A 25951-nucleotide genomic window follows, 5' to 3' on the forward strand; every position below is an offset into this window, starting at 1 on the left:
TCTGTGATGTGGACGTGGTGCTCCTCTCACTCTCAAGCCACAAATGGGATGAACCTAAAATCTCCTCTTGTTGAGTGAAGAGGGACAGCACAAAATCGCTGAATGATGTTGAATCTATTGTTTTGTCTGAAGAATGAGCAGACATGAACATTTTATTGAACCTCAACTGTCACAGATTTGCATCGCTGCCGAATACTGCTGAATAGTTTAGATATGACGTATTGGCGTGTGAGCATTTGGCAAAAAAATGTGTTTTTTTCATTGTGTCCCTGATGTGTAAAGGCCTTTACTTTGCGTCAGTTTTGAATCAAAGAAAACTCTGTACATTTAAGTTTTGTCTCATAGAGACTTTATCAATCCCTCCAGGCATGTTTTAAGATGTATAGAAAAATACTTTACTTGAACAATAATTTGTGTCTGATACTTTTATTCCACAAAAACGTTCAATTATCTTGTTAAAATCCTTCAAATCACATCTCCTCCTTCTCCCACATTTGTGATTATGTAATTATTTTTCGCTGAAAAGTCAATTCTCGGTGTTTGTGCACTGGAGGCTTCAGGTTTCCACATCACATCTCAGCTTTAATTGATGATGGAACAGCATTTTGTGTTCACCGTGGACAGAAAATGAGTTGCTCAGTTAATGTTCACAGTGGATTAGCCCTACATTTGACTGATTGCCTGAGTGTGTTTTATTCTGATCTGTTCGTCCTCTGTCCCTCTCAGGGGGAGAAGTGGGAGAAGGAGGGGGAGGTGAGCCTTCTCCTATGCTGAAGAAGAGCAACTCGGCTCTGAACGTCGCCAAGCTCCTCAAGAAAACCATCAGCAGACACAACCTGCATGCGGCCGCCTCTGAGTCGCCTGAAGCACACACGCCTAACCAGCACACACAACTGAATGGACACACCCCCCCTGATCACACAAACACCAACGGTCACACGCACACCGGTGCAGAACAGGATGGCTGCACTCTTGACCCTGACCGCCAGGCGGAGGCAGTCAACCAGAAACACAACCGCAAGAAAGACAGCCGTTCCCTGGCAACGGTTACTGAGGAATCCAACGGGGATGGAGAAACAGATGACAGGTACAGTTACAGTAGCTGATGCAAGCTAGCTAATCATTAAACCAGCTTGCAGTATGAAAGCAATACAAGTAGAAGTCCTTCATTGAAAATCCAACTTAAAAATCAGAAGTATCATCAGCAAAATGTTGTTAAGAAATAAATTAAAGTTTGTTATTGTGTAGAAAACTTGCCCCTCTGACAAATATACTATATTATTAATTAATCATTACATTCTTAGCACTGATGCATCAGTGTGTAGTAGGCTGATACGAAGCTAGTTTTAACCATTTCTTTTTTGGGTGGAACTTTTCAGTGAATCTTTTCATGATAAGCTGGTTAAGTTGTTCCCTTTGGGCCTTTTGATAAGGGTTGAAACCACTGGTTACATTTTCAGCAGTACATTGTTTTTTAATGTTTGAACCTAATAAAATCTTAACTTGTGAAGTAACTAGTTACTCGCAAGCTGTTAGAGAAATGCAGTGACGTAAAACATCCACATAGAAGTGAATGGGAAGTGACTGCATCATAACATCTCACCTCCTATCAGCCCTGAACAGAGCAGCACCAGACCAAGCTCCAATGGAGAGCTCCAGCTGACAGCTGACATTCATTCAATCAATCAGAGGACAAGTGCGGAAACTCAGGTGGTCAAAGAGGAGGGGAAGGAGAACCTGACCTCAACCCCAGAGAAAGCCCCTCCCACCCTGGCCCCGCTCCAACTGGCCCAGCTTCGCACTGAAAACGCAGACTCTTTCGACATGGAGGAGGTATGGCTGTCTCCTGGATTCTCTTGGGTCCTTTATACTTGTATTTGCTGATGTCAGGACTCTTCCAACACAGGCTTCTCCACCCTCCTCCCACACAGAGGAAGCTTAATGTTCTCCTGGGTCACAGTGGCCTTTCTAGTCATTTCTGACTGGATCAGGAGCTTGTGATGATCTGCAGGGTGGATCATCTTGGCGGAGGCTAGTTCAGTATGCCTTTATTCAAACCACAAAGTTGAAAACTGTGGCCTTGATTAATCTTTATGGTTATCATTTATTAGCTGCCAACATATAGACAGCAGGAGAATTGTTCTTTTGTTCCTTCTTTGTCTTAAAATTCGATCTGCTGTTTGTCATTCAGATTCAGAGTAACGAAGATGAGGCTCTGCCAAACAGAACTTCTAGAGCCATCGGTGAGTCCAGCTTAACCTCTGCCCTGTGGAGTTTTCTTGTAAACAAAGAAAAGTTACATTCAGTGTTGTCCACTAAGATACATTGTGTGAATCCTTGAGATATAACCAATGTGATGAATGCATTTCCTTCCTCATTTTTATTAACATTTTGAAATGAGCATTGTTTACATCTGTGTTGACTGAGAGACATCGCTCTGTACAACCCCTGCAGCTCGAGCGGCTGCAGTCACAGACCCAGACTTTTAAACGTATTCTCCATGAGTCTAAACGACAGTCGGTGACAGTGTTACACCCATAGCCATGTAGAGAGAGGGTTGGGTTAACCCTGCCTTTTCATGCTGCTGGTTATCCCTGATGAGATGGAAGCTAATTTGAGTTTTAATGTTAATGATTTCAAAACCTCACACTGTGGATAACTTAAGGTTATTAACATAGTGTTTGCTAGCTACCTGCAGTGATTGTCAGCCTATCCTTTGTAACGCACTGGGAACCAGCTATAACCTTCACCATGACTTCATGAAATTAGTTAATAATAATGATAAAGCGGTATTGATTTCATTCATTCACTGTGATGGATGAAAATTTTTTCAGAGTTAGATTTCAATGGTTACCAAGACCAATGATTATCTTAGTTGTCAATAGACATTTCTCTTCTTTAGTAATCCATTCATTGTTTCATGTATAAAATGTCAGAAAATGTGATTATTCCATGAGAAGTCAACATATTCATGTTATGTGTTCAATTTATATTGTTCAGTGAATCATAAGAACAACAGCAATAAAACCAACAAGCAAAAAGCTAAACTGAAAACAAGAACCAAAATTAAAAATTTTAAATTAAAAGACACATTCAAAGAATGAATTTCTTTTCAACAATACCGAGGGAGTTTACTTTTCCATGGTCCAGAGGGAGGATATTCCACAGTCGCCTTAACAAATTTCTTGTGGGAAACATTAGGAGCTTCTAAAAGAAAGGCACTGGAGCGTCTGAGAGTTCTTGTTGGAGCATAAAATGAAAGGCCGTTGCTTATATGTGACTGTGCTAGGTTATGTAAGGCTTTATAAACAATAAAGGGACTTTAAAAGAAACTGTGAAGGCAAAGACCCACTGAGCGCGGTGTGGGATGAAGGTCGCCTCTCTTCATTTTCTGTGGGATGCGAGCTGACCAGCGATGTGAAAAACTTGATTTGCATAAAGTTGAAACAGTGGAAAAGTTGAAAACTTTATGCACATGAGGGGCTAAATTTTTTGCATTTACTGCGGTGGATGAGTATCTGTGGAGGAGAAGATCTTTCCTTTACTTTCTCTTCTAGATCCCTGACTTCCAGGATTACAGATAAAATGCACATATGCATGTGATCACGCCATTGACTTTGTCTGCATAAAAGCCACATCACTTTCCATTCAGTCTGAACTGAATTTGCAACTCATAATACAGCAGCATTTGTGCATATATGCAAGCCTGTTTCTGCTTGTGTCTTCACTCAGTGAGGACAGACTGTCCTGTGTCTATATGCTTATGCATAATGCTCTGTATAAATGATTGTACTCTGCCACTAGCTGGACAGAGGGGGTACTGCAATAATCATAATGTCTGTGTCCCTGTCAGACCTGTTGAGGACAGTCAGTCAGCAGTCAGACAGCAGTGGTTTTGCTGAGGAGCCATCCGCCGACTCCAGCAGCTACCTCAAGGTCTGTTTGTGTGTTTTGTTTTGTTTTGTTTGATGTCATTTCCTCCTGTATCTCATTTTAGATCACCAACCTTCACCTTTAAGTTGTTTGAAGTGACTCATATGATCCCAGTCAGAGCCTTATTTCACCAGGAGGGAAAACATCCCAGCAGATTAATCACATGTGAACTAGAAAAAGACTGCATGGTGTGTAGTGAAACCTTGTAAGGCAATGTAAAACATTTATCTCTTTGAAAAAAAACAACAAAACATTGAGAGTCACGTTAGCTGCTGCAGACTCCCATATCTCTACAAAAAGAATTGTTCAGCTAATGAAAGCTTTCAGATACACATCAGATTCGATGATGTAGAATCAAAGCACATACAGTGATGTACGTAACATCTGGTGGGGTCGATATTTACTCTTAAACAAAAAGGACCTGCGTTTAAATCCCCTCCATGTTTTAAATGAATCCATGTGACAAGATTATCAAATACTCTGCATTGTTAAAGATTCAGGCAGTGGTTCCTAACCTTTTTGGCTTTTACCTCCTGCAAAAAAGCAGTGGGCCCATGGTATGTCTTGTGAGCAGTAAACTCCTCAGACGTTTACATTTAAATAATGGTTTAAGATACAACCTCAGTTCCAGAAAAGTTGGGATGCAGTGTGAAGCATAAATAGCAGCATACAACATGTTTACACACAATAGTTTTACAAAATGTTCATGAGCTCATGTAGTAATATCTTTCATACAATCTTGTGTTCACAAAATGGTGATCCTCACTCCATCCATGCTTGTGAACGACTGAGTCTTTCCAGGATGCTCCTTTCACACACAATCATGATACTATCACCTGTTACCAATGAACCTGTTTACCTGTGGAATGTTCCAGACAGGTGTTTTTGGAGCATTCCACATCTTTCCCAGTCTTTAGTTGCTGCATCAAATTCAGAATAAGCAGATAGTTACAAAGACCCATTGACCTGTTGGTTGGTCTTGGACCCTTAGGTGGGGAACCACTGGACTAAATCTTGAAACTGAATATAAAACAGTTAAAACCAGCTCCACCTCGACTGCCTACAGCACTAAAATGCCACTCACATATTCATACATAAGTAACTGCCTACTTATATCAATCACATTGACCCTTTTTCTACAAAATAAGTGCATTTACTTTGGTACTTAAAATACACTTTGCAGATAATATATGTTTTGACTGAAGTGGGAGTTTGAATGCAGGATTTCTGTTGTTTTATTGGTACTTTTACTTAATATAAGGACCTGAGTATTTGCTCTAGCATTGGTAATAAATTGTTGATTAATTGTAATTAGGTGCAGGATAGTAGTGACAGCTGCGACAGTGAGACCACTGTGACATCACACCCTTCACAAGATGTGGCCACGCCCCTTGCGCTGGATCAACCAGCTTTCACTCTACCAGATGGCACAGAGAAAGAGGTGGGACCTGATGGTGCTGCTGGGGCTGATGGGAGGAATGGTTCCAGGGGAGATGACGAGCATGATGGGAGCTTGGAGCACATTCCTCAGTACACAGCCCACCAGCTCCCCTTGAACAGACCAGTGGGAATGCAGGATAAGACCCAGGATGAGGAGCGAGTTGGCAGTGGAGACCGGACTGATCCAGAACCAGAACCAGAGATTACCCAGAGTGTGTCTGCTGCAGAACAAGAACCACAACCAGAGTTAGAACACACCCAGAATCAGTCTGCTTCGGATCAAGAACCACAGCACACTCAGAACCAGACCGAAACCCCCACAGACACAAAACCACCAACAGGGGGAGTGGATGTTAAGGATGGGACCCAAGAACATGAATTGTTGTGTGTTTCTGGTTCACTTCGCCCCCCTGCTCCATCTTCTCCAGTTCTCAGCGCTCTGAAACGAGCCAAACAGAACCAACTGACCAGGGAATGGAAGTTGGCTGATCCCCAGTCTGGCAATACGCCCCAAATCCCAGGGAGAGGACGAGGACGGGGACGACGAGGTGTCCCCCTGCAAAGGTCCTCCTCACTGCCCACCTCGCTCCTCTCGCCGTCCAGGGTCGTGTCTTCTGTCAGAATCCAGTTTGGACGAGGCCAGGCTTCCTGCTCCCAGCCCAGGTTCTCCTTCAAATACACCCAGGAGGATGGAGGGGACAAGGAAGAGGAGGCGGAGGAGGAGAAGGACGAGGAGGAAGGACAAACCAACTGTCTGTCAACTTTGATCATAAACCCTGCCTCCTTGCCTGACTCTAACAACAAACCAAGGCTTCCCACAGAAGCTCCCATCCAACCTAAACCCATCCCACGATACCTGATGCGCTCATCGTATTCCCTGCAGAGCTCTAGCCCTCCTCCTGATTGGTCACCAGGAGGCCATGCCCACTCATGGAGCACCCAGAGCGTTCCTGATCTCTCCTCCAGTCAGCAGCAGCTGGGCCAGTTCCAACAGAACATGAGCGGCAACCAGAACCAGCAAAGTTGGCATCCAGGGCAGATGATGTTCCCTTATCCTAACCCTAATCCTAACCACACAGCTCAGTGCTTAAACCCAAGTCCCAGTCCTAGTCCCGGTCGTAACCCCAGCCCGTACCCTTACACTATGTATCCTCCTCTGCAGTGTCCCTCCCCTCTCCATCCATACACCAGTCTTCCTAACCTCCTTCAACACAATCCCTCCTTGATTCACCATTCTAGTCTAACCAGTCTCCACCAGCCTACAACTCCCACAGTCCCCCAGCACGGCAGCCTCTTCAACTTACATCAGCCCTCACCTTCCGCCGCCAGTCCGGGAAACCTGCATCCCGGAGCTCCATTAATGCACTACCAGGGCTACAACCATCTAAATAGTCATCAGTCACCTTACCATGCCACTCCTCACGGCCCACAGTTTGCTTCACCCTACCTCGGTTTCCATGGGTACAACATGAACCCACACCTAGCATCCCCCCACCCCGTCACCCAGTGTCAGCCGTTGGCTCCAGAGCACAACCTCCACCCGGGGCTCGCTCCTTCTGCTCCAGGCTTCCTCCCAGGCCTGTCCTCAACCCTCAGCCCAGGTCAGGGCCTCCACCCGGGGCTCACTCCTCCTGCTCCAAGCTTCTTCCCAAGCCTGTCCTCAACCCTCAGCCCAGGTCAGGGCCTCCACCAGGGGCACACTCCCCCTGCTCCGTCCACTACTGAGATGCAGCTGAGGAAAGTTCTGCATGACATCAAAGGAACGGTTCAGAGTCTGAGCCAGGTTAGTCCTCTTCAGTCCCAGTCTCTTAAGCTCTTATTACTTAAGCAGTTTATTTTCATTGTCTTGATATGTGGTCTCATGAGTTTCCATATATTCTTAAGCGTTGAAGAAATATATATTTTGGCAGCTTGTTGTGTTCCAGTTCCTCTCCTGACATCTCTTTCTTCTCCATCTAGAACCAAGCCAACACTCCGGACGTATTCAGTGAGCACAGAGCAGCTCTGCCCAGCCACCAGGTACTGTCATCCCTTATCAATCCTTCAGTTTCCTTCTTCAGCTTCCATTTATGGCTTTTACTGGACTTCAATAACACAATGAAGGAAGATATGTTGACTGACAGGGTCATTACTGACGAGAGACAGTGAAGACTGTGTTGCTCGTACTTACATATTTCCCACCTCTGCATATACATATAAAAATTGTCATACCATCTTTGCATAACCTAATATTTACAAACTGTTAGTTTGCAGTGTGATGTATTGTAGGTGTTTCCATTCATCCATTTCTCTTGCTCTCTGTTTATTTTCAGTCTTTGGCAGAGCTTCAGCATAAGAGGCGAAGTTTAAACTTGTTCCGCAGTCAGATGATGGACCTGGAGCTGTCAATCATCCGACAGCAGGCTCTGGTCTACAAACACCTGAGCCCTGCTGACAGGTGACTCATAACAGCAAACAGATACATGTTTCACAGTTATGATATGTGATTCTATGGTACAAAACAAACCCTTTGCATGTGCGTGCGTGTGTGTGCGCAGGATGGAGATGGAACATCTTCAGGCTTTAAGGTCAGCAGTCAGAGAGGAGCTGCAGGAGCTGGAACAACAGCTGGAAGACAGACTGATGGGGCTGACACATCACACACAGTACAGGGTATATACCTAAAACACACAAGACACACACGACATACAACGCACCACCCACACTGCAGGGTATATGCACACGACTTCTTGTGTGAAAACATGTCATATGTTATTTCAGGCTAAACAGACATGATGTGAACTTGTAGTAATGCTTTCAGTCCTGTCCTCTCTTGCTCAGGGTCTCCATAGGGACAGCAGTATTGACAGTCTGTCCACTGCCTCTGCACTGAGGGCCATGGAGCCGGTCAGCACACACACATAAACACTCACCCACATTTTTTACACAAAGCTAATAATACTCAACATTGTCTTAATGTACAGCCTTTTCTCCTTTTCTATCCTTGTGTCTGTCCAGGTGTCAGACCTCCTCAGAGAGCAGCTCACCCTCCAATCAGAGATCAGCTATAGCGGTCATGCGCCCTCCACCAACCCCTCCTCCCGATCCTCCAGTCCAGTCCGAGGAGAAGGTGGAGATCGTGGAGATCGTGAGCAGAGACAAGGCGTGTACCGGGCGTCAATTAACATAACCCCTGCCCCCCCTCCTCGACCCAACACACACACTGAGGAAGAGGGGGAGGAGGAGGAGGAGGGAGAGAGGGACAGAGAAGGAGGGAGGGGTGGAGGAGGAGGAGGCGGCGGCGGAGGAGGAGAAATATCAGAGGTGGAGGAAGTAGCAGGAGGAATCAGAGTGGAGAACCTGCAGCAGCTCATCAGAGAGGTAACAGGCTGTCAGCACTTTTAAAATAAATTTACTGGTATGTTACTGATTCGGTTGTTACACTTACTGCCATCATGTAAATGTTTAATGTAAACTATGTGCACAGATGAAAAATAAGTCCAAATACAGCCAATGAGAAAACACTGTCCATTTTTCACATTATTGTAAATTATTTAACACATTCTGTCCTAGTTTTTGTTCTTCAAAGTTTCTTTTTGTCGTGAAAAAATATGATCATCAACAAATATGTTTAGCCATAGCTTTTAGACAAAATCAGCTCATTTTACATTTTACATTGCTGCTCATACCGAGAATGAAGAAAAAGGAAAAAGGAACCGTTAAACCAGTTCTGTCTCCGTTATTTTCCAGATTCGAGAGAGTGTGGCGCAGGAGATCCGACGGGAGATCTACAGCGAGCTGCTGGCTACCATGTCGCCACGGCAATCGCCGCTGCCCAGAAGGCAACAACACCTGTAGCCATGGCAACAGCAGAGCACCGCCCCTTTCACCTTCATCCTTTGTAACCACGGCCTGAGCAGCAACACTGTCTGTCTGCAACACTGTATAGCTGAGTAACACTGTATGTCTGTAACACTGATGATGAAATGTACACGTCACCCACACGTGATGACCCTCGCCCTCCACACCTGAGGGCCGACTGCTGTTAACGAGCATGCTCATTAACGAGATGTGGAGGGCGCAGCCTCAGACAGGACGCAGTGCGTGATGAGGACGTTGTCTGGTTGGTTCTATTGTGCTGGTGTGATGCATGCTGGGAACACCAGTGTGGAACAGCCTGTCCCTGTGAACTATCAGTGATGATGTGTTGTCTCTCCCTCACATCTCCTGTTTCCTTTTCCTAACAAAGCCAGCCCTAAAACTACTACCACTACCACTAATACTACTAGTACTACATCTAGTACGCCTAACAGTACTTTACCAGTACCACCACTACTCGTGATCCGGTCAGGACAGTAGCAGAAGTCGTGTTCTGATGATAACAGTAATAATAAATACTCAGTGGCTTCTAACTTAAAACAAACTGTGGATAAATATATTTAGGACACTGTTGTGAAAAATTCATTCAGTGATGAGGGTTAAATGTAAAATAGAAACAATCAATAGAAACTGTTGACAAATTAAACCCAAATGAGGAAAAAGAAAATATTTCCATATTTCCTCTCTTCTTACTGGTTTTTAGTTGCAAGTTTTGTCTGTGAGATTTCTGCCCACATGCCGATACAGCGAAGGTGAATTGGATTTGCTGCTCACAGCAATGACAGATGTCAAAAATGACCATGCCTTCATTTGTAGACACATTTCTGATGAGCTATGGCAGTCAATGCTGACATAATTGACAAATTCATTGTGTGTCCTAAACGCCTGGTGTTTGACCAGGTGAATGCTTTCAGTGTAAATCAGCAGCAGTAGGAAATGTTGTGTTAGCATTAGCAGTTACTTAGTCAAGCTCTGATACGCCTGTAAGAGAGTGAACAGTAAACAGTGAGGCTGATATCGCCGCCATTAACAGTGAAAACTGTCACATCGAGAGGTAGTCACATAATGTAAATACACCACAGCTGAAGTTCTTTTCATCTTTCATGGCATTGGGATGGAGACAGAAATGTCAGAGATCGATATCTCAAAACATTGACAGATATAACCAAAACTCTGCAAGGAGAAAGCAGTAGAGAGAAGTGTAACAAGGCTGAATCGAGCCTTTAACATGCTATCAGAGTGACACACGGAGGACCAACTTCCCTTAACAATACTGTAAATGCCTTAATAATGTTTTAATCCATGCTCTCATGCCTTTTATGATGGGGTTACATTCCTTAGTCTTCAATAAGAGCGTGCAGAGGGTCAAACTGAGCTTTTACTGCCTGAAGTTACTCATTCCATGCACATTTCACATGCACCTTAATGTAAAAGGATCGAAGAGGCCTTTGAGGGTTTTTGATACAATTAAGGGATCGTAATCCTGCAGCTGTCAGCATTCCTTCATCCTCATCGTCATCATCATCGTCATCATCATTGTCATTGTGTAGAGTATTCCTCTGGCCTGCTTCACTGTTGAATCTGTCAGTTTCTGTTTTCTCTGGTGTGATGTTGCCCCCTGCTGGTCAGTTCACCAGACAGCTGCATCATGGATGACAGTCATGACCCCATGCAAACACATTTGCATCACAATTAACTTTTTCATCATTTTAAAATAAGATTGAATTAAATTTTATGGCTAAAGGCCCTGGTCTACCAGAGGTTCATTCACACAAGAGCTTTCAAAGGTCTTAGCTGATGAGCAGTTTAGTTCTCATTGAATCCGAGCTCTGGAAGCTTCAGCAAATGTATCAGAAACTCGGGGTGAACTGGACTGTAAGTAGGACTATAGGACAGGGCCTCTGAGATGCTCAACAAGTAGCTCCAACGCTAATGGCTAAAACCAAAATGTCCTCTTTCAGGACACCTATTTCTAGACCTGCTCAATAAACAAGATACGAGACATTTATATCCGACAGCTTTGGAGTTGTAAGGTGAGATGTTTTCTGTCTTGATTGAGCTAGGCTAGCAGTTTCCCCTTGGTGCCACTCTTGTGCCTTTAACCCGCACAGGTTTTGCTTTGTGTGTGTGCTGGTTGTTACTGAGCAGGTGATGAGGTTAGTGTGTGATGTGGGGAGGTCAGGCTCAGAGGTCAAAGGTTACTCTGCAGCAGCAGGTTTCAGTAAGTTGCCACATGACAGTGATGATGATGTTGATAACGATGTGGTCAGAGGGAGGAGGTTAGCCATGATGGGAGAGAGGACAGTGTAGCATAAACCCTAGCTGCATTAGCATGTTACTTGCATTAGCATGTTAGCTTCACAATGTCTGATGACAGGTCTGTGTGCAATAATATGAACATACGTACCAATTACTGAGATTATTGTCAATAAATCAGTAAATCACTGCTAGCATTTCAGATGTGATCAGTCATCCTGCACCACTTCAGCACAAACTGACTGATGCAAATTAATCTGCAGCCTGATGGTTTTATTTAGTGAAACTTTGATTTTCTTCGTCTTGACATGTAATCTGATCCAAACAGATTGATCACCGAACTTTTAAATACTAGTGACCAATTGCTGAGCTTCTGTTCTCTTCAGCATTCGCCTGTGTGTAGTGTCTGTGTGGTCCCTCGCAGGTTACCGCCAGTTATTGATGACAAAAAATCCGAAACGTGGGAGAAGCTGAGGTGAAACAAGCACTCAGCACATCATAGCTGAGTGTGATTGGGAAATAGGCCTGTCAATAAACACAAACACACTCCTAAATACCTCTTTTTAGTCTTTAATCCATCTTCATGGAGCAATGATTATGAAAATGTCCACACAGACTCACATTAGAATTGAAATTATCTGCTGAAAGGTGAACTTTTGGAAGAAAATGTGCTGACTTTGTGATCTTTGGGAGCAATATGGTGAAGCGATTCTCAGCTCAAAGGTCCACTTATTAATGGTTCCGAGCTAAATGTGAACATTCAATAATGTGAACGCTCTAAATCATCCCTCATTATTAACTGGACCTTTGGCCTTTGATTCTCTGCACCATATATTGACTTTGTGTTTTTAGAAAACCTTTTTTTTTTTCAAGCTCACTGATCCCAAACTGAGTTTTGGACCGACACTCACTGTGTGCTCTGAGGCTCTATGTGCCTTTTTTATTGATCAAGAATCCTTCACACACTTCTAATTACACATCACTGTCTGACTGTTGGTGTTTATTAATTTCTGTTGATGTGTGTTAATGATGATGTGTATTTTTTATTGATGTCTTGTGATGCAGGGGAGGGATCACTCTATAGAGATAAAAATAATAAAGATGTATTTATTTTCAGTACAAGTAAGTGCTTCCTCACTTCTTATACTGCGTGTGTGTGTGTGTGTGTGTGTGTTTTGTGGATCACCTGTTTCCAGTCTTAGACATACACACAAGAATAAAGAAAGATGCCACTGGTGGAAAACAGTAAAGAAAACAGTAAAGAACATTTACTCAAGTGCTGTACTTAATCACAGTTTTGAAGTACTTCTACTTTACTTGCATACTTAAACTTAATGCTATATTATAGTTGTACTCCTCTACTTCTCAGATGGACATTTTTAAATAGTGAATAGGGTGCACTTACTGTATATATCTATGTAATTAGCTATGACAGCTAATTAGCAATTAGCAGCAAAGGGTCTGGGCTGGAATTGAACCCAGGCCAGTGCACTAATTAATACATATGTAGTGCATGCTGTATCAAGTGATCTGTACTTCAACTGCCACTTCAACAGTGACTCCCACATTTTCAGTATATAACTTAAATTCAAACTACAAAATGCATGCGCTGAGCAGTCATACATGTTCTTAATTTTCCAACACAACAACTACAAGTTCACCTCTCCTAACATAAGGGACTAAGACACATGCTTGGGGGATGTAATTGTTATCACCGCAGGGGGGCGATCCGAAAACCAGCCTGTTCAAGCCTGGAAAGTTTTATTGTGAAACCCGGAAACTGTTCTTGTTTTGACCTGGAAGTGTTTTTTGTTCATTGAAGGAAGTTTTCCGTTGGAAAAGCGACACTGATTTAACGGAGGGACGAGAAGTCGGAAACCAGAACGGTAAGAGGATATTAAAGCTCTAGAAAACAAAGTAAGAAGACGGATTTTGTACTCAAAGTCTGAAGAGAAAGAATCTGGAGGTCTTAGCGACAGAATAGCAAATAGCTAGCGGCTTAGCTAACTAGCTGGAGCCAAAATAGGATTAGCATACGAGCTAACTTTAGCTCATCCACACACGCATGGCGATAAAACTGAAACGTTCGTTGGGAATACATTTGTAGTTGCAGATGATATAAGATAGTTTTTGTATTAACCTGCCCAAAGTAACCTTAAATTACTCATCTAAACCGTACTTATTTATTTTGCGATGTTCAGTCGAAGATATGGCCACCTCACATAGTGTTAACCATTCCTGTGTGTCAGATAAGTACATATCTAAACTATCTAAAAGTGATAAATATGAGCTTGTTTCATCTATTTTCAGCAGCGTATATTATTTCCTTTCTGTCTGCTTTGGTTTGGAAATATCCATCATTGAGATAGCGTAGTTAAGTTCATATACAGTAAATACATCGTTGCTTTGATAATTTTTTAAGTCATACTCGGTTTTTGGAAATTGTTATGGGCATTTCCCATTTTCAGTGCTCTCCAGTGTTTTGTAGATCAAATGATAGTGAAAATAATTGTTACTTGGAGCCCTTCTTTCCACAGTCAGTGTCCTGTGCTGAACTAGAGTTGGCCTTGTTTGATCGATCCGATGATGCGTTTAAGTCTATCTGGAGCAGATTGTTGTCAGAGCAGCAAATATGAAAACTTCTTTCAAGATGAAGATGAAAATATACTCTTAAGATCGCCAAATGAGTATTAAATCTGTGCAGAAAATAGTTTGACAGTGTCTATCTGTTTTAGGAATTTGTACTTGTGAGCCATTTTTTAAAAATTTATATGTTCAGTAGGAACTGGTGAGTTTTTGACAGAGACAGAAGAGAAGAGGAAAGTCAGAAAGTGTTGACTGACAAACACATTTTTAGTTTTGGTCTTGTGGAATTAGATGATGCAAAGAAAAATGTGGAGTATTGCTGATAAAAAGGCCTTTTTATTCATCAACAGAATCTTTATTCTTTTCGTTAGGGATTAGTTTTTCAGTGAAGGCTGAAGCAATTCTTTGTCATTATACTCTGAATGTGATTTTCTGTTTTTCAGGTATGGACTCTCGTGACAGAAGTCGAAGTCCCAGTCCTGCACCGAGAGAGCACAGCGGTGAGTAAAACCTGCTGTTACTGTATGTTGTTGTGGTGTCAGTACGAGTGGATGTCATAGTTGTAGCTGTAGTTTTGATACTCATCACTTCTTTGTCTCTGTCTTCAGGACCTTCTGAAGACGGCTCTAGCCCAGCAGCAGAGAGGCCCCAACAGGCTGGCTCGGCTGAGAGAAGCCCCAAAGAGAGGCCGTCCCTTCGAGCCAGTCCTGCAGGCAGCCCCCCCTCCAGGAGCCCTGCCTCCAGCAGCTCAGACAGCAGCAGCAGCAACAGTGATGATGAGGATGAACATCATGGGGCACTGAGGAAGATTAGGAGCAGCGTGGCTCAGATCAAAGTAAGCAAGGACTAATGTGGATGTTGCTGGCATTTCATATGTCTACATACATTGATTGCTGCTGACTGTTGGGCTGGAGATCGCTGCTGATCCCCCTGCATTGAGAAACACCAGTGTTGCATAAAGTGCTTCTCAGAATCCATCCATTCGTTTTCTGCCACTTAACATCTCACCTTCTGTAAGAAAGCAACTTGTATAGTGTAAAATGTAATTCCCAAAATGTCAAACTATTCTCTTTAGACTGGATGATGTCGAGGTTGTGTTGAATTGTGCAGGTAGAAAAGATGACAAGCATATTCAGTTTTTATATTCTGGATAACTGACCTTGCAAACTTTGGCAAGGGTTAAAGTTAGCTCACCTGCTTCATGACACAGACCAGTGACCAGTGAGAACACCTCAACTGAATAAAGACGTAGCTTGTTGAGGGACAGAATCACAAATAGAAAAGAACTGTGTGCCCATTACTGCCGTCTTAGATATGAACTCAAGGCTTTTGCTTAATGTAGAAACTAATCTAGACTGACTCTGTGTTGAACCAGCGCTGCTCTTATTCAACTGCACTCAGACTTTTAAAATGCTAGCATGTTTTTCTGTTGGTTCAGTTTTCTCTGAGGAGTTCATGTCCACGTCCATCCTGCATTCAGGGACAATCCAGATCTTTTTAACGCGTGAAGACTGAAGGAAACACTGCTGACTCGCTTCATTTATATTTTGTCCAGAGATCAAGGTCCAAGTCTAGGTCCAGGGAGCGAGACGGATCCAGGTCCAGGGAGCGAGATGGATCCAGGTCCAAGGAGCGAGACGGATCCAGGTCCAGGGAGCGAGACAGATCCGGGTCCAGAGAGAGAGACAGATCAGGGTCCAGAGAGAGAGACAGATCAGGGTCCAGAGGGCGAGACAGGTCCGGATCCAGAGAGGGAGACAGATCCAGGTCCAGAGAGAGAGACAGATCCAGGTCCAGAGGACGAGACAGGTCCGGGTCCAGAGGACGAGACGGTTACAGGTCCAGAGGGCGAGACAGATCCAGGTCCAGAGGACGAGACAGATCCAGGTCCAGAGAAAGAGACCGGGAGCGCTACAACAGAGGACGCTATACTCGGTAACAGACAAACACACACATCTTTTGATTTGCTTGTAATAATTTTGCAAACAAATTTTTTTTGTTTTAGTAGTTTAAAAGTTCGGTGCTCAATGTGTTCGATATTTTTTGAAACCAGGTCATAAACCACCAAACACATTACACACTAGTTCAAGTATTTACTAAATATATAAGTGTATATATGAGGCTATTCATAGTTATTTACATAGATAGATAGATAGATAGATAGATAGATAGATAGATAAACAACTGAACAATATAGAAAATAAAGTGTTTAAGCATGACACAGGATAAAAACACTTAGAAAGTTAAAATAACTGCCCCCCCTCCAGATCATGATATCAACCAAGACTGCCTCTGCTACATTACTGACATACTGATTTAATTCGAGTAGCTACAGTATTGCTCATTATGCCCATTACCAAGTACATGTACTAAAATACTAAGTACATTCACCCATCATCTTTTTTACACCTGTGTTTAAAAGCAGTGTCTCTTGAATGTGTCATTGTGCTGAATTAGACACAAACATACTCCAACCGTTAAAACCACCTGACATTTTAAAGCCACGCCAGACCGGCCTAAGTTGACACGGCCAAACAACGGCACATTTTAACAACAAATACCTGTTGTTCAAATAAATTATCCCTTGTGAAAAACATAATTTTAGTTTTTAAAGATTTGTTTTGCCTCATTCTCTCTGCTCTGCCCAGGGATCGCTATGATGATCGCCGTGACGATAGAGGTGGGCGATTTGATCGACGGACCAATCGGGATGCTGAGTCAGACCACAGGAGGCGGGGCCGCTCGGCCACCCCTCCAACAGACAGGGAGCCAGCGGTGGCTGAAGAGCCGCCGGTCAAGAAGAAGAAGGAGGAGCTCGACCCGATCCTCACGAGGACCGGCGGCGCTTACATCCCCCCCGCCAAGCTACGCATGATGCAGCAGCAAATCAGTGACAAGAGCAGGTGTGTTTCATCGCTCATGGTGCTAAGATCAGACAGGAACCTTTTAGTTTTAGACCTGAGCTTTGACTGGGATGAACTAAAGTAAAACCTGGACAGCTAACATGAAGCAAACATGAACATTGTCAAAATCAAACAGTGAATATGATCATTAAATGTTACTTGAATGCATCACAAACAGTCCCTGCACCCAGCTGTATGAAACACAACAGTAATGTAACCTCGAGCGGCAGTTTTAATTGAACTTGCAGTTGGAATCAACTCGAGACCTGAGACATGTTACTGCGATATTCAATCTTTATTTAAACGACTCCATTAAACCTGTTGTTTTAACCGATGCCCCACCCCCTGTGCAGCCTGGCCTATCAGAGGATGAGCTGGGAGGCTCTGAAGAAGTCCATAAATGGTCTGATCAACAAAGTCAACGTGTCAAACATCATTAACATCATCCAGGAGCTGCTGCAGGAGAACATCGTCAGGGGGAGGTGAACACCAACACACACAACAAACAGCTTTACTCAATATTCGAATAATAGCAAACCCACTAAAAATCATATCACAAACACACGAGGGTGTAGTGTCTGGAGGCTCTGTGCCGTCGTCTTGCCGTCTACCTGACTTGCCCTCTAACTGTCTCCTTGTCTGTCTGTCAGGGGTCTGCTGGCTCGCTCGGTGCTGCAGGCTCAGGGAGCGTCTCCCATCTTCACTCATGTTTATGCCGCCGTTGTCGCTATCATCAACTCCAAGTTCCCTCAGATTGGAGAGCTGATCCTCAAGCGCCTCATCCTGACCTTCAGGAGGAGCTACCGCCGTAACCTCAAGGTACCCGTCTGTCTGTCTGTCTGTCTGTAGCTGTTGATGAGGGGATCAACAGAAATTGAGATGTCCTGTCATAAATATGGGCAGTATAGTATTAGTGTTAGTGATGTACTAAAACCAGTGTGTGTTTTGTCTTGCAGCAACAGTGCCTGACAGCCTCAAAGTTTGTGGCACACCTCATCAACCAGAATGTGGTAGGTCCTGCTGTCCGACTTAAATTTTGATGGAGAATGTGAGTGGCAACATTCAGCTCTAATGAATCGTGTTTACGTCTCACTCTCTCTGTCTTCTCTGATGTCCCTCGCCCTCAGGCCCACGAGGTTTTGTGTCTGGAGATGCTCACTCTGCTGCTGGAGCGTCCGACTGACGACAGCGTGGAGGTGGCCATCTCCTTCCTGAAGGAGTGTGGACTCAAACTGACCGAGGTGTCCCCACGAGGAATCAACGGTACACTGTTGCTACAACTGTAAACTCTGTTCACCTGCTAATGCTCTGTTAAACAAAACAGATTCCAAGATATCAACATAATTCATCAAGTGCCTACAAGTTCTTCCCATCTCTTTCTTCAGCCATATTTGAGCGCCTCAGGAACGTCCTCCATGAGTCGGCCATTGATAAGAGGGTTCAGTATATGATCGAGGTGATGTTTGCCATCAGGAAGGATGGTTTCAAAGATCATCCAGTGATCCCAGAAGGCCTGGACCTGGTGGATGAGGAAGACCAGTTCACCCACATGCTGCCACTGGACGACGAATACAACCCTGAGGACATCCTCAGTAAGCCCCAGAGAGGGAGGGGAGGGGGGCTCTACTTGCTCACAGCACTCATTAATAAGTATGTATATGTAGCCCTAATGTGTGTTTGTGTGTGTTTGCTCAGATGTGTTTAAGCTGGACCCAGACTTCCTGGAGAACGAGGAGAAATACAAAACCATTAAAAGAGGTGAGAATGTGCACAAACATCGCACACAGTCTGTCCAGTCAGCTCTTACTTCCTGCACGTTAACCAATCTGCTGTCACCTCCTCACAGATATCCTGGATGAGGGCAGCAGCGACTCAGGGGAGGAGGGAGATGGCAGCGAGGATGATGATGACGATGAAGATGAGAACGAGGAGGAGGGAACAGGTGAGGCATCAAGTTTGTTTAAATCATTTTTCTAAAGAAAATCCAAAAATGACGCCGTTCAATGGAGCTATGTCGTCAGCTGCAGAGTGAAAGGACGCACCACTGATTATGTTTACTGTTCAATATTCTGGTACGAACCAGATTTTAACATCATGAACGACAGCCAAACAGAGTCCTTCATGACCTTAAAGATGTCCTCTCTGTCTGTCTGTCTGTCTGTCTCTCTCAGATGAGAAGGTCACCATCTTTGATCAGACTGAAGTCAACCTGGTTGCTTTCAGAAGAACCATCTACCTCGCTATACAATCCAGGTACACACAGGCACACACATACACACACAGGTGGTAACACACACACTTGAAAAGTCTCACACAGTCGGTGATTCAGTTGTCTCTCAGGGTGTTGGCAGTTAGCCCCATCTGTTTGATGGACTTGGACTAATATTTAAAGCTGTCTTTAAAGCTGTGTGTGCGTGTGCGTGTGCGTGTGTGTGTGTGTGTGTGTACGTGCGTGCGTGCGTGCGTGCGTGTGTGCGTGCATGTGCAGCCTAGTTTACACGGTTTCATTGAAGCACAGTTCACTGGTTTGGAGAACCAATGATACAGCTTGAGTAAATAACACACATACAGAAACAAAGAGTAACACACACACACACACGCAGTTTCACACAAGTTCACTGATGTACATTTATTGATTGATATATTGATTGTTTCTGTAGTTTGGACTTTGAGGAGTGCGCTCACAAACTGATCAAGATGGACTTTCCTGACAGCCAGACGGTGAGTCCACACACACGCACACAGACACACACACGCACACACACACACGCACACACTTGGCCAATGTAAAATAGACAAACACACATGAATGAGGGTAAATATGAAAACTCGAGTGGACTGTGTTCCTCCACTGAGGATAAATCTGAAATACCGGTGTCTCTGAAGTGTGGACGAACAGAACAAGTGAATGCACCGTGTACGGTCATTGTTAACTGGAAGGGTTGGAGTAACGGGAGCTGGACATAAAATGTAGAGTCAGCAGCAATTCTGACAATCATTTAATCATTTATTAAGCAAAAATGCTAAACTGGTTCCAGCTTTTGGAATGTGAGGATTTATTGCACACAACCGGGCAGACGGTGGCGCTGAGATAGAAGTTCACTGTTTGATAACATTCGGATGAAAATGAGATTTTATTTGGTTGTGTGGATGGTGTGGAACCATAATTCCCACATCGGTGTAGATCCGCTGCTGGTGTGTCTGTTGCTCGTTAATATCTTAGTGTGCGTGCGTGCATGCATGTGTAGTCCTGAGGCCAGGATGTGTAACAGTTAAGATGCTTTCAGACATTCACAATTGCTGGTCAGCTGTGTGTGTGTGCGTGCGTGTGTGTGTGCGTGAGAGATGGAAAGCACTGTGAGTAACAGCATGTGTCAGAGGACAATCAGCTCGGCGTGTGTTGTTCTTGTATGTATCTTTGTGAGTGTGTGTGTTTGACCTTCACACCGATGACGTGTGGCTCCTCGACACCTCTTCAGACAGGGATGGACAAAAGCAGCGTCTCAGTTCTAACCAGCGATCCAAATCCTGCAAAAAGCACCACAGGGCTGCTAACATTAGCCTGAGCGCTGCTAGCATCCAGGACCAGCGTCCTCACAGTGGACGTACGAGGTGACGTGAGGTTCATCTGCACTGATCTCCACGTGTGTGTGTTCTTATTGCGATACTGAAATGATTGACAGGACAGAACATTCACTGGTTCCAGCTTCCATATTGGTTGTCGTGTGTCTTCGGGGTTTGGACAGATTGGACAAAACTGATCTCAGCTGGGATTGAACTGGTGATTGCCAACTTTCACAATTTTAGTTAGTTTTAGTTGATTAACTGACTGAAAACCAACTGGTGAACTAATTGTCGATCGTGTCGGGGTGTTTTGGGAGGCGTCGCATATCCTATACCATGACATCATCATGCAGAGGACAAATGTTTTTTTTAGTGATTCGTGGTGCTGAATCTGAAGCCACAGAGGACGTGAGAGGAAACAGCTGCAGTGGAAGGCGGTGTGTAAAAGTATAGGTATACTGAAGTCATCTGTGTCTGTGTGTGAGAGGTCAGAGTGATGACCTTGTCAGGCAGACTTTCATCAGCATCAGGACTGAATCACTCAACACAACAGCTGGAACACACACACACACACGCACACACACACACACACACACACACAAAGATGTTTGTCCTTAGGCAGACTCTTCTCACGGCCTGTCTCACACACGCTCTTTAAAGCCTCGCTGACTGAGGTGTTTTTTTTTTTTAAAGAAAACAAAACATTTTCAATGAATCACTAAATGTTGCATCAGATTCAAGAAGTCTGAAAACATCTCATTTTAAGTGATCAGAAGAAAAAGACAGCTGGGGTCTTTTGGACCGAGCTGGGCCCTGTTTCCTAACAGTCAATCAGCTCTGGAAGGTTTAAGCACACTTCCCATCGTACCGCTGAAGAGCGAGAGCACGAGCACCGTGTGAGAAGATTCTTAGCGTCTGCTTTCTGTAGACAGACTGAGCGACGTTCCCAGTCCTAGAGCCACCGTGCCAGCATGGCTAAAAATCAAGTGGAGATGTTGTAAATGACACACATAGACTTGCTTTGTACTTGAATTTGTGAAGAATGAAAAAAAATGTTATTATTAAATTACTTTAAACCTTAAAACAACAACAACAACATGCACAACAATAAAAAAGAGGTGATAACTGAAGAGAAAACAAGGCATTTTAACAAGAAGAGATTCATGTTAGTCGAGAAGTCCAAAAGGGGACTCTGTACAACAGAAGCATCACTTGTTTTACGTGAAACGTCCCTGAGCAGACAGCGTCAGTGGTCATCACAGCTGCTCTCCACACATCACACACACGGTCAAAACAAATGTGCTCACGTCGATGTGTTCCCTCAGACGCCGAGCCTCCTCACCTTGGCACCACTTCGATGTCACTCACCGCTGGGATTTTACACCTCGCTGCTGCCGTCAAATTCACATAATTCACATATTTAATTCATCAATCTGCTTTGTAACGCTGAGCTTTGGGAGAGCGCCCGGTCAGGTGACAGCTGATCCACAGAATGGGAACTTCATGTGAGGTGTTTGCAGAAACGTGTTCCCTCTAATGGCATGTTGTGTGTTTGTGTGAACAGAAGGAGCTGTGTAACATGATCCTGGACTGCTGCGCTCAACAGAGGACCTACGAGAAGTTCTTTGGGCTGCTGGCCGGGGTGAGACACACACACACACACACACACACACACACACACACACACACACACACAAACACACACAAACATACATCTGTTGGTATTACCGTACTTGTGAGCATATTGTATTGAATTGAGGAGGCTTACTTTGTGTGTGTGTGTTTAGAGGTTCTGTCTGCTGAAGAAGGAGTACATGGAGAGTTTTGAGGGGATTTTTTCGGAGCAGTATGAAACAATTCACCGACTGGAGACCAACAAACTGAGAAACGTGGCTCGACTGTTCGCTCACCTGCTCTACACAGACTCTGTGCCCTGGAGTGTAAGGATGGACACACATGCACACACACACTCCCACATATGGAGCCATGAAGTCCATTCCAGCCTGAGAGACTTCAGATTTAACACACATGAAGCTATTTGTTCTTTCTAGATGAGTTTCCTCATGGTACCTTCCTCCCCGTGTGCTGTGTCTTTGAACGTCTCTTGATCAGGTGTTGGAGTCGATCAGGATGAGTGAAGAGACGACGACGTCGTCCAGCAGGATCTTTGTGAAGATCCTTTTCCAGGAGCTCTGTGCCTACATGGGCCTCCCCAGACTCAACCAGAGGCTCAAAGACCAGTACGAACACACACACACTTGTTGCTGAGGTTTAGTGTCTATCTTCAGAGATAAATGAGTCTTTCATACTATAATGTACTGAAAAATATCACCACTTTTAACAAAGATAGAGTTACATATTTTGTTGGCCACAAGTTGTAAAAATTAACAACATGAATTTAACATGAACAACATCAATGAAACAAGTTGAATTCATTAAGAAAATGTGTGATTGGCTCCTGGTTTTAGCTGTCTGTCCTCGCACTGGTTGGAGGTGTAAACCTACTTTAATGATAACGTTGACAAACAGCCACAACATCATTAACGTTTAAAGAGCCAAAACATGAAGACACAAACACAGAAAAAACACACAAAGATCATATCAAGCAGCTAACTGTGTGTGTGTGTGTGTGTTTCAGGACTCTGCAGCCATTCTTTGAAGGTCTGTTTCCTCGCGATAATCCCAGAAACACTCGCTTCGCCATCAACTTCTTCACCTCTATCGGACTGGGAGGATTGACGTAAGTGACACGTGCAAACATATATACACACACACTGCATGCACAGTGTTAGAACAGAGTATCTGCAGGTCTGGAAAAGAATTTAGTTTCTTCCAAAAATCCTCTAATAAATGGCTTTAGAGAGGATTTTTGCGACAGTGGATTTGCTGAACACTGTTTTTACTGCTAGCTGCAGTAGCTTGGACGCTCAATATCTCCTAATGGACAAGGGTTGTTTTTAGCCAAAGCTTAAATGAACCCGGTCATTCAGGTCCAGATCACATTGATTTAATTAATTATATCATTAGGAATTCTGGAGATATACGACTGGGAAAATGTCATCTATTATTCTGTCATACTTTGGTCAGTGTGATCATGAAATACACGAAATTTACAGGAAGAATGTCTGAAGTTCAACATATAACGAGGTTCCGTTTGGAATAAACAGAAGAGGCTCATTATGTGAATGTCATGTTGGGTGTTTTGATAACATTGCTGTGTTTCTCGGGTAATTTGATTGTCGTCTTTAAATAGAAGACCATAGCCTCTGTAACAGGGACCAAAACATTCTACTTCACTGTGATTTGATAAAGCAACTCGAGTCCCAGTGTTAATTGAAATAGTACAAAAATAAAATAAATGAGATATTGCAAAAAGAACATAAAGGTGAGACTAAAGCAGTTTGTGAATTCATGCACATGATCATGACGTCGGTGTAAAACTTTAAAATGAATTTCTTTAATTCGATTGTCTCATGATTCTCTCTTTCAGGGACGAGCTGAGGGAACATTTGAAGAACGCTCCCAAGATGATCATGACGCAGAACCAGGAAGTGGAATCCTCTGATTCCTCCTCATCCTCTTCATCCTCTTCTTCCTCGTCTGACTCCTCCTCCTCGGACTCCTCCAGCGAATCAGATTCAGACTCCTCAGACTCTGACTCCTCCTCTAGCAGCAGCAGCAGCTCAGGTACATCCATATTTTTTTTATTTAAAGTCCCAGCTGACAGTAAATGACATTGTTTTGTTTTTACATCTTACACATATGATCTGTAAACCATGTCCTGTGTTCTACTATGAGGAAATAATTGGGAACCAAAAGGGAGAAAAAACTGTTTGATTGATTCTATATTGGTGAAGGGAGGACAGCGTTGAGGTCTATCTTCTGGTCCTGATGCATTTTGAATTCGGAGAGTTCAGGCAAACTAGAAAAGACTGTCTGACTGAATCCCACATGAGGAGAACTGCAGTGGTCAAGATGTCAAAGCATGTTAAGATCTCCAAAATAAAGGAAAGGCTTTATTCTTGGTATGAACCTAATGGGAAAAAGCTACTGCTAATAACAGAATTGAATTGTTTGTGAAATTTTAACGCAGTCAAAAATGGCCCCCAGATTTCTGGCATGTGTTCAGAGCTTTAAAGACAGAGGCCTACGACAATTGGCTGCACCCCAAAATTACGCTCATTTGCTGGAATACAGTTCTCAGTGTACACAGCCGAAGAACTTGTTTCCATACCGTCAATAAAAACACTCAATTTGAAACAGTATTCACATGAATAATGTCACCGTTCTGTCATAGAGAGACAGCAGTCTGCTACACAAGAGCCACAGGCTGGACCAGAAGTGTGATTTTTAGTTGGAATTCGATTTATATTTTCTTCTTCTTCAGACTCAGACACCAAACACAAGAAGAAGAAGAAGAGAAAAGAACAGAGTAAGAAGAAGAAGAAGGAGAAGGACCACAAGAAGAAGGACAAACCCTCAGACAAGAAGCGAGCCAGACGCAAGAAGGACGACGAGGATGAGGACAGCGATGACGACAGGCAAGCGAGGAAGGACAGGAAAGGCCGTGCACGTGAGGTGGAGGAGCGTGAGCACACACGTGTGGCCGCGGAGCGCGAGCGTGCACGTGAGGGCGCCCGCCGGAGCAGACGAGACGAGAGATCAGAAGAAAAGGAGCTGCAGGAGGAGGAGAGGAGACGAAAAGTGGACGTTCAGGACAAACAACGAGATGGAGAGAGGGACAGAGACAGAGACAGAGACAGAGGGAGGGAAAGAGAGAGAGCGAGAGAGAGGGATAACGAGGAGAAGAGAGAGAGGGAGAGAGAGCGAGAGAAGCAGAGGGATAGAGAGAGGAATAAAGAGAACAGAGACAGGAACAGAGAGAGAGAGGAGAGGAGGAGACGATAAACCTCCTCATCCCTCCGTCCCTAAGCAGCAGTGATGGACTGATGACTGACAGACAAGTGAAGTCTCCATCTTTTCCTTCAGTCATCCCTCTCTTCTTTCCTCATCCTGTCACTCTCTGGTGTTTTGGATTTGGGGACCCCCCCCGCCTCCCCCATCTGTCTGTATTTTCTATTCTTGATTTTTGATGTCGATGAAATGTGCAAAAAAAAAAAAAAACACAAAAACATTAAAGTTGTTTCAGATGTTTTTTTTTTAATCTGTTTCTGTTTCAACTGTTTCCTGCTCCCAACCAATCACACACAGTCACAGGAAGCTGCATCAGTGAGCGGCCGTCCTCGTCATTGTACGCATCATTGTCAAACACTTAAAGGAATAGTTTGTCCTTTTGGAAAATTGAGCTTTTTCACTATTTGTTGAGAGCTAGTTAGATTGTTAACTGCTATCATCTGTATAAGTATGAACTGGAGCCAGTAACCAGTTAGCTTAGCATAAAGACAGGAAAC

At 43.9% G+C, this 25951-nt stretch overlaps 2 protein-coding genes across 4 annotated transcripts in view; both read left to right on the plus strand.

The window, feature by feature from the left end:
* Positions 1–12609, plus strand: part of itprid2 (ITPR interacting domain containing 2) — a 38645-nt gene extending 26036 nt beyond the window's left edge. Inside the window, exons 12-23 of one of the 2 annotated variants that reach the window (XM_076747161.1) lie at positions 727–1087; positions 1614–1833; positions 2192–2243; positions 3854–3936; positions 5249–6974; positions 7050–7156; positions 7333–7392; positions 7686–7810; positions 7911–8025; positions 8194–8259; positions 8371–8733; positions 9103–12609. In XM_076747161.1, coding sequence (XP_076603276.1) covers positions 727–1087; positions 1614–1833; positions 2192–2243; positions 3854–3936; positions 5249–6974; positions 7050–7156; positions 7333–7392; positions 7686–7810; positions 7911–8025; positions 8194–8259; positions 8371–8733; positions 9103–9210 — 3386 coding nt within the window. In that variant the 3' untranslated portion in view covers positions 9211–12609. Of the gene's footprint in view, positions 1–726; positions 1088–1613; positions 1834–2191; positions 2244–3853; positions 3937–5248; positions 7157–7332; positions 7393–7685; positions 7811–7910; positions 8026–8193; positions 8260–8370; positions 8734–9102 lie in introns of both variants that reach the window. The other variant, XM_076747160.1, reaches the window with a different exon arrangement.
* A 699-nt stretch (positions 12610–13308) lies between these two features.
* cwc22 (CWC22 spliceosome associated protein) lies at positions 13309–25702 on the plus strand. Of its 2 annotated transcripts, none has more exons than XM_076747424.1 (20): positions 13309–13373; positions 14517–14573; positions 14682–14908; positions 15629–16008; positions 16722–16976; positions 17330–17458; positions 17627–17795; positions 17933–17986; positions 18104–18239; positions 18362–18568; positions 18672–18734; positions 18823–18918; positions 19148–19229; positions 19637–19697; positions 22105–22182; positions 22328–22480; positions 22653–22780; positions 23179–23280; positions 24031–24227; positions 24928–25702. In XM_076747424.1, exons 2-20 carry the CDS (start codon positions 14519–14521, stop codon positions 25446–25448), a joined length of 3093 nt encoding a protein of 1030 aa, XP_076603539.1. In that variant the 5' UTR covers positions 13309–13373; positions 14517–14518; the 3' UTR covers positions 25449–25702. The 2 variants fall into 2 exon arrangements, with proteins under 2 accessions (XP_076603539.1, XP_076603540.1); XM_076747425.1 differs by having other exon boundaries at positions 13335–13404.
* The last annotated feature ends 249 nt before the right edge of the window (positions 25703–25951 follow it).

Source organism: Chaetodon auriga, chromosome 13 (genome assembly GCF_051107435.1).
Source record: "Chaetodon auriga isolate fChaAug3 chromosome 13, fChaAug3.hap1, whole genome shotgun sequence".
NCBI classification, from domain to species: domain Eukaryota; kingdom Metazoa; phylum Chordata; class Actinopteri; order Chaetodontiformes; family Chaetodontidae; genus Chaetodon; species Chaetodon auriga.